The following is a 16975-nucleotide window of genomic DNA, read 5'->3' as shown; positions in this document are numbered from 1 at the left end:
AGTAAATTCCTGGCCACTTCATGCATGGCAAATTACAAATGGGGACAGTGTTGGGGAACGGACAGGTTCTGGTGCAGGTTATGATACAGTCAACAAGACACATCACTCTATGGATGTGCATTAACTGCAGTAGGGAACTCAGACCAGGATTTCTTATATAGTTTGCTTGTTAGCAGGGTGTGGGCATTGCTGGCTGGGTTTATTGCTGGTCATTACTTGCTGAGAGGACAGTTAAGAATCATCTCCTTTCCTCTCGTTCTGGAATCACATCAGCTAAACCAGGTAAGGATGGCTGATTCTCCCCTAAATGACAAGAGGAAGCTAGAGGTTTTGAAACCACAGTTGACAGTGATGACTTGATTGGCATTGGGCCACAGCTGTATTCCATATCGGATTGAAACTAAAATATAATTTCTCCATCTCTGGTGGTTGGATTCAAACCTATGCCCCAGAGCTGTATTCTGAACTGACAGGCTGAATCCGCCAACCCCAGCCGATTATTCAACACCACCTAACCCCCACTTGGTCACCCTGTGATGTCATGGTTATAGTCAGCTACTCAGCACATGGACTATCTGTACACCTTCTAAAGATACAATTTATTAATCTCAGAATTTATTAATCGCCGAAATGATAATTCTGAATTTGGGCGACAATCTTGCCTTTTTGCCATAAGCAAGATTTGTCCTGAAGTTCAGTTTGAATTGAAAATAAAACATCAACATGAGAAACAGCATGTGATCACAAGCAAGCAATTCTTAAATGGCCTTTGTACAGAACGACATAGAGTCATAGAGATGTACAGCACAAAAACAGACCCTTCAGTCCAACTCATCCATGCAGACCAAATATCCCAACCCAATGTAGTTCCACCTGCCAGCACCCAGCCCATATCGCTCCAAAACCTTCCTATTCATATATGCATCCAGATGCCTTTTATATGTTGTAATTGTACCAGCGTCCGCCATTTCCTCTGACAGCTCATTCCATACACCTATCACTCTCTGCGTGAAAACATTGCCCCTTAGGTCTCTTTTATATCTTTCCCCTCCCCCCAGGGAAGATCTTTGGCGATTTATGCCCCTCGTGATTTTATAAACCTCTACAAGGTCACCCTTCAGTGTCCAACACTCAAGGGAAAACAGCCCAAGTTTATTCAACTTCTCCCTATGGCTCAAAATCTCCAATCCTGGCAAGATCCTTGTAAATCTTTCCTGAACCCTATCAAGTTTCACCATATACTTGCAAGAGGAAGGAGACCAGAAGGATTTTGAACTCAAGGAAATACTAACATTTCTCAGTTTTTGGTCAGGTCGCACTTTCAGTTCTGGTTGTGACACGACAGAAAAAATGTGGAGACTTTGAAGAGGGTTCAGCAGATGGTTACCAGGACGCTACCTGGATTAGAGAGTATGAGCTATAAGGAGATGCTGGATAGACTAGGGTGGTTTTCTCTGGAGCAACAGAAATAGAGGAGAAACAGAAATAGGATTGACAGATAACACTTCTTCCCCAGATATGTCTAATACTGGAAGGCATGTATTTACGCTAAGGCGAGGTGCCTGGAATGGGCAGCCTGGGGTAGTGCAGGAGGTAGACACCATAGTGACTTTTAATGGGCTTTTAGATCAGCACACGAATAAACATACAATGGAGGCAGATAGACCAGGGGGATTGCCAGGCAGAAGGGATGAGTTTAACTTGGAGCCGTGGACGACGCTACATCATGGGTCGAAAGGCCTGTTTCTGTGCTGTACTGTTCTATGTTTCGTAATCTGGAGTAAAAATAACTCAGTGCTGGTGCAAAAATGTGTCAGAAATGCTTTGCAGTAGGAAAACAAAGAAAAATCATTCACAGTATGTGTGTCAAATCATACACCTCAGAAAGAAACATGCAGAAATCAATAAGAACATTTATTTTTTTAAAAAAAAAGTGAATTTGTAAACAAAAATAAATATTTTTCTGTACATTAAGAATTATCCCCTATATAAATCAAATATAACAAGATTATGTTCTTCCAGAGTATTCAGAAAATTAATTCACCACATTGACAAACATATTACAAAATGTCAACAGGCTCCAAGATCAGTGACATCGTAACTGTTACAGCTGGCAGTAATTTCTGCAGCAACCCTCTCCTCTCCCTGTCACTGAAAGAGAGAGATCGTGGTGCTGACCAAGTCCCAGTCTAAAGTTCAGTCCTGGATTGCGGAGGCTCTGACTTTCTAGTCCTTTAATCCATCTCCTCCACTGTTGGTCCTGTGGAAGTGGCACATCCAGCCTGGGCTCTGCAAGAACCCCCTGCTGCTGCTGCTCCTCCTTGGTACAAGTTGGCAATGATGGGACGGCAAAGATTTTCCAGTTCTTTCAGCTGGTACTCAAACTCCTCCTTGTCTGCCATCTGGTTGTTCTCCAACCACAGGATTGCATGGTTACATTGCTCAAGAATTTTCTTCCGGTCTCCCTCACTGATCTTAGTTTTCACATTCTCATCCTCCACTGTGCTCTTCATGTTGAAGGCATAGGACTCTAGACTGTTCTTGGCTCCGATCCTTTCCCGCTGGGCTTCATCCTCATTCTTGTACTTTTCCGCATCCTGCACCATCCTCTCAATCTCCTCCTTACTCAGCCTGCCCTTGTCATTGCTGATGGTGATCTTGTTCGATTTGCCAGTGCTCTTATCAACAGCAGAGACATTCAAGATGCCATTGGCATCGATATCAAAGGTGACCTCAATCTGGGGCACACCACGAGGGGCAGGAGCAATGCCACTCAACTCAAATTTACCCAGGAGATTGTTGTCCTTAGTCATGGCTCGCTCCCCTTCATACACCTGAATAAGGACACCAGGCTGGTTATCAGAGTAGGTGCTGAAGATCTGGGTCTGCTTGGTGGGAATGGTGGTGTTGCGCTTGATGAGTGCAGTCATGACACCTCCTGCTGTCTCGAGACCCAGAGACAGGGCAGCGACATCCAGGAGAAGTAGGTCCTGAACATTCTCAGACTTGTCCCCCATCAGAATAGCTGCTTGAACAGCTGCGCCATAGGCCACAGCCTCATCAGGATTGATGCTCTTGTTCAGCTCCTTGCCACTGAAGAAATCTTGCAGCAGTTTCTGGATCTTGGGGATGCGGGTGGAGCCCCCAACCAAGACAATATCATGGATCTGTGACTTGTCCAACTTGGCATCTCTCAGAGCTTTCTCCACTGGTTCCAGAGTCCCTCTGAACAGGTCAGCATTCAGCTCCTCAAACCGAGCCCTGGTGATGGAGGTGTAGAAGTCAATGCCTTCGAACAGACAGTCAATCTCAATACTGGCTTGTGTGCTGGAAGACAGGGTTCTCTTGGCTCTTTCACAGGCTGTCCTCAGCCTCCTGACTGCCCTCTTGTTCTGACTGATGTCCTTCTTGTATTTCCGCTTGAACTCTTCAATGAAGTGATTGACCATGCGGTTATCAAAGTCCTCTCCTCCCAAGTGGGTATCACCAGCCGTTGATTTCACTTCAAAGATACCATCGTCAATGGAGAGAATAGACACATCGAAGGTGCCACCCCCCAGGTCAAAGATGAGAACGTTGTGTTCTCCTCTGCCCTTCTTGTCCAGACCGTAGGCAATGGCAGCTGCCGTTGGCTCATTGATGACACGGAGGACATTGAGGCCAGCGATCACACCAGCATCTTTGGTTGCCTGGCGCTGGGAGTCATTGAAGTAAGCAGGCACCGTGATAACAGCATTGGTGACAGGGTGTCCCAGATAGGCCTCTGCTGTCTCCTTCATCTTGGTCAGCACCATGGAAGATATTTCCTCAGGATAAAAGGCTTTACTCTCCCCCTTGTACTCAACCTTGACCCTTGGCTTCCCTCCATCATTCATCACCTGGAAAGGCCAGTGCTTCATGTCAGTCTGGACAACTGGGTCATCGAACCTTCTTCCGATGAGCCTCTTGGCATCAAAGATGGTATTCTGAGGGTTCAGAGCCACCTGGTTCTTGGCAGCATCTCCGATGAGCCTCTCAGTGTCATTGAAGGCCACGTAGCTGGGGGTGGTACGGTTGCCCTGGTCATTGGCGATGATCTCCACCTTGCCATGCTGGAAGACCCCAACACAAGAGTAGGTGGTGCCCAGGTCAATACCAATGGCTGTTCCTTGAGCTGCAGGCATGTTGATCAAAGTCTGTGGTAGAACTGAGTCTTCTCCTCTGCTGTGGAGTGCTCCCTTCTGTCTGCCGCAGTGACCGAGCTGTCACTCAGTGTCCAATCAATGCGAACGACTGTGATTGTGACGCTCAGTGGGAGCTGCGGACCTTTAAATAGAATGTGTGGGCGGTCCCGGGCAGGTGGGGCCGGGTGATTGGCAGCGGCGCGGACCAATGGTGGAGCGCGGCGGTGAGGTCACGGCGGAATGTTGTGGAAGGTTCTGAGGCGGCGGCCAATGGGAGCGCGGACGGTTCCGCGAGACGCCGAGAGCCCGAGAGTGTTCTGGAAGGAGCGAGCCCGGGGGAGAAGGTTCTGGAAAGAGGCGGAAAGTTCCAGCGGGATCTGTCCCCCGCCCCCGCCCGGCGGCAGCGGGAAAGGATGGGGGGAGGGGGTGTGGATGGAGGGGGATCTACTGGGGATCGAATCAGCGAGATGTGAGCAGCAGAATGTCCCAGATGCAGCGGATCCCTGTGAAGGCGGTCATTGACAAGTCCTGATGCACAAGGACAGGACAGGAACTGGACTTTACCGCCTACCTCGCCCATTCAACACACTCCTGAGAACCTGATGTTTGCATTTTAAATCTCTAGTCACTTGGGACAAAATAGAACGTATTATCCGAATGTAAAATTATTTCATGGTGCGAGCAAAACTGTCCTTTCTTTTCAGAAAAAAAGAAGCAACCTTGTCCAGGAATATTTTCAGTTAATTAACTGCTATTCTCTTTGGGAAACATAGCAGCCAGTTCTCAGACAGGAAGCTCCCGGAAACAGCAATGTGAGAATGACTGAATAATTATTGAGCGTTGTTGTGGGATGGATATTGACCAGGGAGCGGGGGACTACTCAGCATCTCCCTGACCCTCCTTCATGCGTTCAGAATGATCGTCGTTTCCTGTAAGGTGCTGAGGGGGGAAGATGAGGTGTTGTTCCACCAGCTTGTGACTAACATCACTGGAGCACTGCAGCAGGACTGAGACTGAAATGTTGACAATAGAATCATGGGGATGTGTTGAAGTGGCAGGTAACTGGAGGCTCAGGGTCATTTTTACAGACAGAGCCTAGTGTTCAGCAAAATGGTCACCCCCCCCCGCCCCAGTCTGCATATTGTCTCTCAAATGTAAAGGAGACTGCATTGTCAGCAGTGAATACAATAGACTGGACTCAGTGAAGTGAAAATGAATCAGTACTTCAGCTGGTCCGTGTTTTCTGGAACGTTGGATAGTGAGGAAGTAAGCGGGCAAGAGTTGCACCTCCTGTGGGAGCAGGGGATGGTGATGTGGGGCTCTCGGGAGGTGTGGAGGGTAGAGGGTGACTGGACCAGATGGAATAGTCCCTATGGAATGCTGAAAAGGGAAGGGGGCACAGTATGTGTCTGGTTATCGGAGAAATTAGCCCAATAAAGCAGAGATCATAAAACACAGATGGTAGTGAAATTAACAAAGATTTTATTAACACCGCGATATCACGAAAGAGAAATTGACTTAGCTGAAACAACATAGAGAGTTTGTCCAGGTAGTTGAAACTCTTTCTTCGAGCTGAAAATCAAGCCATGTTTTATACAATCTTGTACAATGATGCTAATTAAAAATATGGAAAATGCAATGTATTTGATAATTAAGTAATTCAGTTACGATGGTGATAACTGCAAAGCAGGTTAATTTCATCAGTGGTTGCTGTGGTTCTGTTCGCCCAGCTGGAAGTTTTTGTTGCAAACGTCCCCTGTCTAGGTGACATCCTCAGTGCTTGGGAGCCTCCTGTGAAGCGCTTCTGTGGTGTTTCGGCATTTATAATGGCCTGTCCCTGCCTCTTCCGGTTGTCAGTTTCAGCTGTCCACTGTAGTGGCCGGTATATTGGGTCCAGGTCTATGTGTTTGTTGATGGAGTTCGTGGATGAGTGCCAAGCTTCTAGGAATTCCCTGGCTGTTCTTTGTTTCGCTTGCCCTATAATGGTAGTGTTGTCCCAGTCTTACCACAAATTCAACCCAAACTCTGGGTCAGATAGTTGATGACACTTTTGTAATCATTAAAAACACGGAAATAGAGAATACACATTGGATCATCAACTCCACACCAACAGGAATCCGATTCACGAGAGAGGAAGAAAAGGACAACCAACTACCATTCCTCGACGTGAGTGTGCAGAGAACACCAAACGGAGAATTCACCACTAAGGTACACAGGAAAGCCACACACACAGACCAAGTCCTGAATTATGAAAGCAACCATCCCAATACACACAAACGAAGTTGCATCAAGACACTATTCAAAAGGGCCACAACACACTGCAGCACACCAGAACTGCAAAAAGAGGAAGAGGAACACCTATACAAGGTATTCGCAAAAAACGGATATCCTCGCAATTTCATCAACAGATGCCTAAGGGAGATACAACAGAACGAGGACATGCCGCAACCCAAAGGACTAGCCACACTACCATACATCAAGAACATCTCTGAACTGACAGCCAGACTACTGCGACCACTAGGACTTATAACAGCACACAAACCAACAGCCACTCTCAGACAACAACTCACCAAAACGATGGACCCGATACCCAGCATGAGCAAAACTAATGTAGTGTACAAAATCCCATGCAAGGACTGCACAAAACACTATATAGGACAAACAGGAAGACAGCTAACGATCCGCATCCACGAACATCAACTAGCCACGAAACGACACGACCAGCTATCCCTAGTAGCCACACACGCAGACGACAAACAACATGAATTTGACTGGGACAACACTACCATTATCGGGCAAGCGAAACAAACAACAGCCAGGGAATTCCTAGAAGCATGGCACTCATCCACAAACTCCATCAACAAACACATAGACCTGGACCCAATATACCGGCCACTACAGCGGACAGCTGAAACTGACAACCGGAAGCGGCAGGGACAGGCCACTATAAACACCGGAGGAAACATCAAAGAAGCACTTCACAGGAGGCTCCCAAGCACTGAGGATGTCACCTAGACAGGGGACGAAACGTTTGCAAGAAGAATTTCCAGCTCGGTGAACAGAACCACAGGAACGAGCACCCGAGCTATAAATCTTCTCACAAACTTTGATCATAAGTAGTTGTTGCAGTGTGGGAGTAGGTTTTCGGGCTACCATGATGCCTTGGGGTAGTAGTAGTCTGGTGGTCATCTCTGCAATGTTTTTGTGTAGTAGGGTGACTAGAGTCACTGGGCATGTTGAACGTGTCTGGCGTTGACATCCCACTGGAGATGAAATAAATGGCACCTTATGATCCTTTGGATGCAGAGGACAGTGTCAAAAGTAGGCACAAGGGGGACCCTGTCGTTGGGGAGGGAAGGGAAGGAGCGATGGCAGAATTGTGGGAATTGGGTTGGATACAGCTGAATGCCCTGTTAATCATGGTGCTGGGGAATGCTCGGTTGAGGACATGGATATCTCTGTGGTCCCTCTGCGGAAGTTGGCGTCATCAGAACAGATGTGATGGAGACAGAGAATGGAATGTGGTTCTTAAATAAAGCAGGATATGTGAGTGTATATTCGATGGAACTGTGGGAGTTGCTGGATTAGGGATGGTTATTGGTGACCTGCCAGTCTCAGAAATGGAAACAGAGATGTGGAGGAAGGGAAGGGAGGAGTCAGAGATGGACCAGGTGAAGGTGAGAGCAGGATTGGTCACATCTACTGTATTCGCTGCTGACAATGTCAGCTCCTCTATATTAGGGAGACAAAGTGCAGGCTGGGTGATGACTTTGCAGAACACCTACTCTCTGTCTGTAAAAATGACCTTGAGCTTCCACTTACCTGCCACTTCAACACCTCTATCCCCCATGTTGCCATTTCTGTCTCAGACCTGTTGCAGTACTCCAGTGAAGCTCATCAAAAGCTGGTGGAACAACTCCTCATCTTCCCCCTCGATATCTTACAGCCTGCAGGGCTCAGCAATGGGCTTAACAATTTCAGAGCTTGACCACCTTGTTCATTTCCCATCCCATACCACCATGTCCTGTTCCCTATGGGTTACACTCAGCATGTACAACCCATTTTCACCTGTTCCCAATTCCCATTTGTATCCCCTCAGCATTTCTCTCTCATGGATTATCATCAGTAATCCCTTTGTCTGCTACCCCATCTTTTCTCTCTCTGGGCACAGACTCCCATCAATTTTGACTTTGAGTGCGAGCAGCAGCTAAGGTAAGACAGTTTGTTTTAAAATTACTTACCGGTAGCGGGCAGCGTTTTTTTTTTTCTCTCTTTACAGAAAGAGCGGGAGCAGCAGGGGGAAGTGACGAAGACCGGAGGGGCAGCCGGGTAGGTTTATTTTCCCTTTAAAAGCTCGCAGGAGAAGAACCTGAGGCACTACAGAGGTAGTGTCTCCCACCCGCCCTCCTCCTCTAACCTAAATAATAAGACCCGTTGTGGTAAGTAGGTAAGTGTTGCATTTTGCTTGTTGTACTCTTTAGACCCAGTTTTTTTTTATAAAAGGTTACTTTCAGAGGGATGGCAGTGAAGGCAGTGCAATGTTCCTCTTGCAACATGTTTGAGGTGAGGGATGCCATGGACGTCCCTGCTGATAACACTTGCAGGAAGTGCACCCATCTCCAGCTCCTCCAAGACCGTGTTAGGGAACTGGAGCTGGAGTTGGATGAACTTCGGATCATTCGGGAGGCAGAGGGGGTCATAGATCGGAGCTTTAGGGAAGTAGTAACTCCAAAGATGGCAGATAGATGGGTGACAGTGAGGGGGACTGGGAGGAAGCAGCCAGTGCAGGGACCCCCTGCGGCCGTTCCCCTCAAGAACAAGTATACCGTTTTGGATACTTGTGGGGGGGACGACTTACCAGGGGCAAGTAACGGGGCTCAGGCCTCTGGCACGGAGCCTGTCCCCGTTACTCAGAAGGGAAGGGTGGAAAAGAGCAGAGCAATAGTAATTGGGGACTCGATAGTTCGGGGCACAGATAGGAGGTTTTGTGGGAATGAGAGAGACTCACGTTTGGTATGTTGCCTCCCAGGTGCAAGGGTACGTGATGTCTCTGATCGTGTTTTCCGGGTCCTTAAGGGGGAGGGGGAGCAGCCCGAAGTCGTGGTCCACATTGGCACCAATGACATAGGTAGGAGGAGCGCTGAGGATGTTAGGCAGGCTTTCAGGGAGCTAGGTTGGAAGCTCAGAGTTAGAACGAACAGAGTTGTTGTCTCTGGTTTGTTACCCATGCCACGTGATAGAGAGTCGAGGAATAGGGAGAGAGAACAGTTAAATGCGTGGCTACAGGGATGGTGCAGGAGGGAGGGATTCCGGTATTTGGATAACTGGGGTTCCTTCTGGGGAAGGTGGGACCTCTATAAACAGGATGGTCTACATCTGAACCTGAGGGGCACCAGTATCCTTGGTGGGAGGTTTGCTAGTGCTCTTGGGGGGGGTTTAAACTAACTCTGCAGGGGCATGGGAACCCAGACTGTAGCTTTAGGGTGCAGGACCTGGAATGTAGGGAGGTTCGGAACATGGCATCAATTTCAAAGGAGGGTGCCTGTAAACAGGAAAGTGGTTTGAAGTGTGTATACTTCAATGCAAGAAGTATACGAAATAAGGTAGGTGAACTTGCAGCGTGGGTTGGTACCTGGGACTTCGATGTTGTGGCTATTACGGAGACATGGGTAGAACAGGGACAGGATTGGCTGTTGCAGGTTCCAGGGTTTAAATGTTTTAGTAGGGTCAGAGGTGGGGGTAAAAGAGGGGGAGGTGTGGCATTGCTTGTCAAAGATAGTATTAAAGCTGTGGAAAGGACGATGGATGAAGACTCGCCATCTGAGGTAGTTTGGGCTGAGGTTAGGAATAGGAAAGGTGAGCTCACCCTGTTAGGAGTTTTTTACAGGCCTCCTAATAGTCCTAGAAACGTAGAAGAAAGGATTGCGAGGATGATTTAAGAGAAGAGTGAAAGTAATAGGGTGGTTGTTATGGGGGACTTTAACTTTCCTGATATTAATTGGGAAAGCTATAGCTCAAGTTCGTTAGATGGGTCAGTGTTTGTCCAATGTGTGCAGGAGGGTTTCCTGACACAATATGTAGATAGGCCAACAAGAGGTGAGGCCATACTGGGATTTGGTTCTGGGTAATGAACCAGGCCAGGTGTTAGAATTAGAGGTAGGTGAGCACTTTGGGGACAGTGACCACAATTCGGTGACCTTTACTCTAGTGATGGAGAGGGATAAGTGTGCACTACAGGGCAAGAGTTATAGATGGGGGCAGGGAAATTATGATGCTGTGAGGCATGACTTAGGATGTGTGGCCTGGAAAAGTAAGCTTCAAGGCAAGGGTGTAATTGATATGTGGAGCTTGTTCAAGGAGCAACTATTGAGTGTCCTTGATAAGTATGTGCCCGTCAGGCAGGGAGGAAAGGATCGTGTGAGGGAGCCGTGGTTTAATAAGGAATTGGAATCTCTTGTTAAATGGAAGAGGGCGGCCTATGTAAAGATGAGGCGTGAAGGTTCAATTGGGGCGATTGAGAGTTATAAGGTAGCCAGGAAGGACCTGAAGAGAGAGCTAAGAGCAGCAAGGAGGGGACATGAAAGGTCCTTAGTTGGTAGGATTAGGGAAAACCCTAAGGCTTTCTATAGGTATGTCAGGAATAAAAGAATGACTAGGGTAGGAATAGGTCCAGTCAAGGATAGTAGTGGGAAGTTGCGTGTGGAGGCTGAAGAGATTGGGGAGACACTGAATGAATACTTTTCGTCAGTATTCAATCAGGAACAGGACATTGTTGTCAATGTGAGTATTGAGTCACAATTAAGTAGAATGGATGGCTTTGAGGTATGTAGAGAAGAGGTGTTGGAAATTCTGGAAAGGATGAAAATAGATACGTCCCCTGGGCCTGATGGCATTTATCCTAGGATTCTCTGGGAAGCAAGGGAAGAGATTGCAGAGCCATTGGCCTTGATTTTTATGTCCTCGTTGTCTACAGTAGTAGTGCCAGAAGATTGGAGGCTAGCAAATGTGGTTCCCTTGTTCAAGAAGGGGAGTAGGGATAACCCTAGTAACTATAGGCCGGTGAGTCTCACTTCTGTTGTAGGCAAATTCTTAGAGAGAATTGTAAGGGATAGGATTTATGAACATCTGGATAGGAATAATGTGATCAAGGATAGTCAGCATGGTTTTGTGAAGGGCAGGTCGTGCCTCACAAACCTTATTGAATTCTTTGAGAAGGTGACTAAGGAGGTGGACGAGGGGAAAGCAGTAGATGTGGTGTATATGGATTTTAGTAAGGCGTTTGATAAGGTTCCCCATGGTAGACTACTGCAAAAAATACGGAGGTATGGCATTGAGGGTGAGTTGGAGGTTTGGATTAGGAGTTGGCTGGCTGGAAGAAGACAGAGGGTAGTAGTTGATGGCAAATGTTCATCTTGGAGTGCCGTCACTAGTGGTGTTCCGCAAGGATCTGTTTTGGGACCATTGCTGTTTGTCATTTTTATAAATGACCTGGAGGAGGGGTTAGAAGGTTGGGTGAGTAAGTTTGCGGATGATACGAAAGTCGGAGGAGTTGTAGACAGTGAGGAAGGATGTGGCAGGTTACAGCGGGATATAGATAAGCTGCAGAACTGGGCAGAAAGGTGGCAAATGGAGTTCAATGTAGCTAAGTGTGAGGTGATTCACTTTGGTAAGTGTAATAAAAAGATGGGGTACTGGGCTAACGGTCAGATACTTGGTAGTGTGGATGAGCAGAGGGATCTTGGTGTCCATGTACACAAATCTTTGAAAGTTGCCACCCAGGTAAATAGTGCGGTGAAGAAGGCATATGGCGTACTGGCTTTTATTGGTAGAGGAATTGAGTTCCGGAGTACTGAGGTCATGTTGCAGTTGTATAGGAATCTGGTGCGGCCACATCTGGAGTATTGTGTGCAGTTTTGGTCGCCATACTATAGGAAGGATGTGGAGGCACTGGAACGGGTGCAGAGGAGGTTTACCAGGATGTTGCCTGGTATGGTAGAAAGATCGTATGAGGAAAGGCTGAGGCACTTGGGGTTGTTTTCATCGGAGAAAAGAAGGTTTAGGGGTGACTTGATAGAGGTGTATAAGATGATTAGGGGTTTAGATAGGGTCGACAGTGAGAATCTTTTTCCACGTATGGAGTCAGCTATTACAAGGGGGCATAGCTTTAAATTAAGGGGGGGGGTAGGTATAGGACAGATGTTAGGGGTAGGTTCATTACTCAGCGAGTCGTGAGTTCATGGAATGCCCTGCCAGTAGCAGTGGTGGACTCTCCCTCATTATGGGCATTTAAGCGGGCATTGGATAGGCATATGGAGGATAGTGGGCTAGTGTAGGTTAGGTGGGCTTGGATCGGCGCAACATCGAGGGCCGAAGGGCCTGTACTGCGCTGTATTCTTCTATGTTCTATGTTCTATGTTCTAATTTGATTGACAACTTTCTCGCACGGGCGCCTACATACAGCCATCTTGCCCAGACAAATACATTCCCCAATGAGCACACCTTCACATGTATATCCTCACAAATACCCATCTCCCACTCACACACATCCCTCCACACATGCCAAAATCCTCCTCCTCCTCTCTCTCTCTCTCTTTCTCTCTCTCTTTCTCTCACACCAAAAACAGGAGCAGGAGTGACCCCTGGAGCTGGCTCTGTCATTCATAAAGATGGTGGCTGATCTGATTGTGACCCTAACTCCATTTTCCTGCCTGACTCCCACAACCTTCGACTCCCTCATTGATCAAAAACCGGTTTAACTCAGCTTTGAGTCTATTCAATGAACTGGCCTCCACTGCTCTCGAGGGGGAGAGAATTCCAAAGATTAATGATTCCCGAGACACAAAATCCCTCCCCATCTCCATGTTAATTGGCAGGGCCCTTACTTTGAAATTCTGTCCCTGGTTCCATGTTCCCCCACGATGGGAAACAGCCTCTCAATGTCTACTCTGTCAACGCCTTCACCATCTTATACATTTCAGTAAGAACCTCTCGTTGCTCTAAACTCCAATGAGTACATCCCCAGCCTGAAACCTTTCATCACGAGGGAACTGCTTCAACCCAGGAACCAACCGAGTGAGCATTCTCTGACCTGTCTCCACTGTTTCAATAAAGCACTTTCCTAATGTCCCCTATTTCAATCTAACCAGTACCAGCTGAATTTCTTTCTATGACATTGGACTTCAGGTGGTTTAATTTTTTTTTGAGATCAGATTCAGCATTTTCACTTTCAACTTTCAAAATCGACATTTCGGGCAGGAACCCTTCATCAGGAATCAGCTCCTGCCTGAAACGTTGATTTTTCTGCTCCTCGGAAGCTGCCTGACCTGCCGTTCTCTTCCAGCACCAATCTAATCTTGAGTCTGATCTCCAGCATCTGCAGTCCTCACTTTTGTCTTGAACAAACAGGGGCTTGTTCTCAGTGAGGCAGCTGGAGCAATATCCCATTGAGTGTCAACTCAGAGGAAAAGCTTGGAATAGGCTGGAATAATATAAAAACTGTGGAGTTTGAAATTTTTTTCCATTTGCAGCTGTAAAGATCCACATTTATTTGCCGCCTCACACTACACTTTACAATATAATGCTGACTCATATTCTTATGATCGAAGCACACTGTCCCCTGCTATTCACACATCCCCCACCCACATCTTCCTTCACACACACACACACACGTCCCTGCCCTCACCATACACATACACACACACACACCCCAACACACATCACCCACCCCACACACACATTCTCTCTCTCTCTCTCACACACACACGCAAAGATATGCCCTCCCCTTTCCCCCAAGGCACTGTCTCTTAATCTGTGTTTTCTCCCAGTCTCTTTCAGCGATCATTTAGAAGGATTGGTGGTTGAGAGAGACGACACCTAGTAAGCTTGTTGCACTCTTATCGTTCCTTAGCTGAAGACAAATGCATTCCGCCCTTGGACCTTGTGGGAAATCCACTTCCTCCAGATTTGGAATGCTCTCGGCTCACCAATACAGCCAGGCCTCCTCCATCCCATTATTTTCTGAACACCTTGTCATCAGGAATATTTAGCACTCAGACCTGCCCTTTCCAGAGGCATATCTCTTATCGTGCCGTCCAGGCCAGCTTTACTGCCCTTCCCTAATTTTCCCTGAGAAGGTGCCTTATTGAACTGATACAATCTGTCTGTTTTGGATAGACCCACAATGCTGTTAGCGAGAGGATTTTAGGATTTTGATCTATTGTCTCTGTTAGTGCTGTCTCTTTCTCTCTCTCTCTGTCTCAGCTTTTTGTGCTTTTATATATCCTTCACTAATATTCTCTCTTGGTTCCCATGGCCTCATTTGCAGTGATCAACATTGCCACCTACTGTCCTGGTAGGGAAACTGCTGCGGAAGCTGGTCTGGGATCGCCCTTGAATACACTGCATTGGTGCCATAGAACATAGAACGCAGAACATTACAGTAAATCTCCTCTGCATCCTTTCCAAAGCTTCCACATCCTTCTTATAATGCGGTGACCAGAACTGTACACAATACTCCAAGTGTGGCCATACCAGAGCTTTGTACAGTTGCAGCATAACCTCATGGTTCTGGAACTCAATCCCTCTATTAGTAAAGGCCAAACACTGTATGCCTTCTTAACAACCCTGTCAATCTGGGTGGTAACTTTCAGGGATCTGCGTACATGGACACCGAGATCTCTCTGCTCATCTGCACTCCCAAGAATCTTGCCATTAGCCCAGTACTTTGTATTCTGATTGCTATGTCCAAAGTGTATTACCTCACACTTGTCCACATTAAACTCCATTTGCCACCTCTCAGCCCAGCTGTGCTTCGTATCTATGTCTCTCTGCAACCTACTACATCCTTCGTCACTATCCACAACTCCACTGACCTTAGTATCATTCGCAAATTTACTAACCCACCCTTTTAAGCCCTCATCCAGGTCATTTATGAAAATGACAAACAGCAGTGGATCCAACACCTACCCTTGCGGTACGCCGCTAGTAACTGGACACCAAGATGAACATGTTCCATCAACTACAACCCTTTGTTTTCTTTCAGCAAGCCAATTACTGATCCAAACTGCTATGTCTCCCACAATCCCATTCCTCTGCATTTTATAAAATAGCCTACTGTGGGGAACCTTATCAAACGTCTTGCTGAAATCCATATACACCACATCAACCGGTTTACTCTCATCTACCTGTTTCCATCCGTCACAGTCCAGTAGAGCTGGTTCATAACACAGCATTTGTTCATGGTTGATGAATGACATTATACCTGGCGGATACTAGAGCTGTAATAAATCGGCAGACTATTCACAATCCAGACTATTTGGTTTAATTGGTCTGATTTTATATAATCTCTCAGCAAAAGGCATCATAAACTATGTCAGTGGTGAGCCTGCCAATTGTGCCAATGACTGGAACAACAACAACTTATATCTGTGCAGCTTAGCTTTGTAAAACATCTCAAGGCATTTTGCTGTAGCATTACTGGGCAAATTGTGATGGAACCAGAAAGACACATTTGAATAAATGACCTAAACCTGGTCAAAGGTTAGCCAATTAGAATACAGAGGGTCCAAGAGATTTTGGGAAGTAAATTCCTGGCCACTTCATGCATGGCAAATTACAAATGGGGACAGTGTTGGGGAACGGACAGGTTCTGGTGCAGGTTATGATACAGTCAACAAGACACATCACTCTATGGATGTGCATTAACTGCAGTAGGGAACTCAGACCAGGATTTCTTATATAGTTTGCTTGTTAGCAGGGTTTGGGCATTGCTGGCTGGGTTTATTGCCGGTCATTACTTGCTGAGAGGACAGTTAAGAATCATCTCCTTTCCTCTCGTTCTGGAATCACATCAGCTAAACCAGGTAAGGATGGCTGATTCTCCCCTAAATGACAAGAGGAAGCTAGAAGTTTTGAAACCACAGTTGACAGTGATGACTTGATTGGCATTGGGCCACAGCTGTATTCCATATCGGATTGAAACTAAAATATAATTTCTCCATCTCTGGTGGTTGGATTCAAACCTATGCCCCAGAGCTGTATTCTGAACTGACAGGCTGAATCCGCCAACCCCAGCCGATTATTCAACACCACGTAACCCCCACTTGGTCACCCTGTGATGCCATGGTTGTAGTCAGCTACTCAGCACATGGACTATTTGTACACCTTCTAAAGATACAATTTATTAATCTCAGAATTTATTAATCACCGAAATGATAATTCTGAATTTGGGCGACAATCTTGCCTTTTTGCCATAAGCAAGATTTGTCCTGAAGTTCAGTTTGAATTGAAAATAAAACATCAACATGAGAAACAGCATGTGATCACAAGCAAGCAATTCTTAAATGGCCTTTGTACAGAACGACATAGAGTCATAGAGATGTACAGCACAAAAACAGACCCTTCAGTCCAACTCATCCATGCAGACCAAATATCCCAACCCAATGTAGTTCCACCTGCCAGCACCCAGCCCATATCGCTCCAAAACCTTCCTATTCATATATGCATCCAGATGCCTTTTATATGTTGTAATTGTACCAGCGTCCGCCATTTCCTCTGACAGCTCATTCCATACACCTATCACTCTCTGCATGAAAACATTGCCCCTTAGGTCTCTTTTATATCTTTCCCCTCCCCCCAGGGAAGATCTTTGGCGATTTATGCCCCTCGTGATTTTATAAACCTCTACAAGGTCACCCTTCAGTGTCCAACACTCAAGGGAAAACAGCCCAAGTTTATTCAACTTCTCCCTATGGCTCAAAATCTCCAATCCTGGCAAGATCCTTGTAAATCTTTCCTGATCCCTATCAAGTTTC

At 46.6% G+C, this 16975-nt stretch overlaps 1 protein-coding gene across 1 annotated transcript; it reads right to left on the bottom strand.

Annotated features, from left to right (window-relative positions):
* Positions 1 to 1893: 1893 nt before the first annotated feature.
* Positions 1894 to 4269, bottom strand: LOC148140001 (heat shock 70 kDa protein 1B-like). Its single transcript, XM_087979149.1, has one exon. The coding sequence runs from the start codon at positions 4161 to 4163 to the stop codon at positions 2235 to 2237; it is 1929 nt and encodes a 642-aa protein (XP_087835275.1). The 5' UTR covers positions 4164 to 4269; the 3' UTR covers positions 1894 to 2234.
* Between the last annotated feature and the right edge of the window lie 12706 nt (positions 4270 to 16975).

The sequence above is a fragment of the Chiloscyllium plagiosum genome, unplaced genomic scaffold (assembly GCF_037043375.1).
Source record: "Chiloscyllium plagiosum isolate Xiang-an unplaced genomic scaffold, Cpla_swu_hap1 HiC_scaffold_35, whole genome shotgun sequence".
NCBI lineage: Eukaryota > Metazoa > Chordata > Chondrichthyes > Orectolobiformes > Hemiscylliidae > Chiloscyllium > Chiloscyllium plagiosum.
Note: the sequence above shows the minus strand (reverse complement) of the source record. Positions and strands in the feature narration are given on the sequence as shown.

Excerpts from the sequence above, each read along its gene's own strand:
- LOC148140001 (XM_087979149.1), bottom strand. The coding sequence starts at position 4,163 with ATGCCTGCAGCTCAAGGAACAGCCATTGGTATTGACCTGGGCACCACC.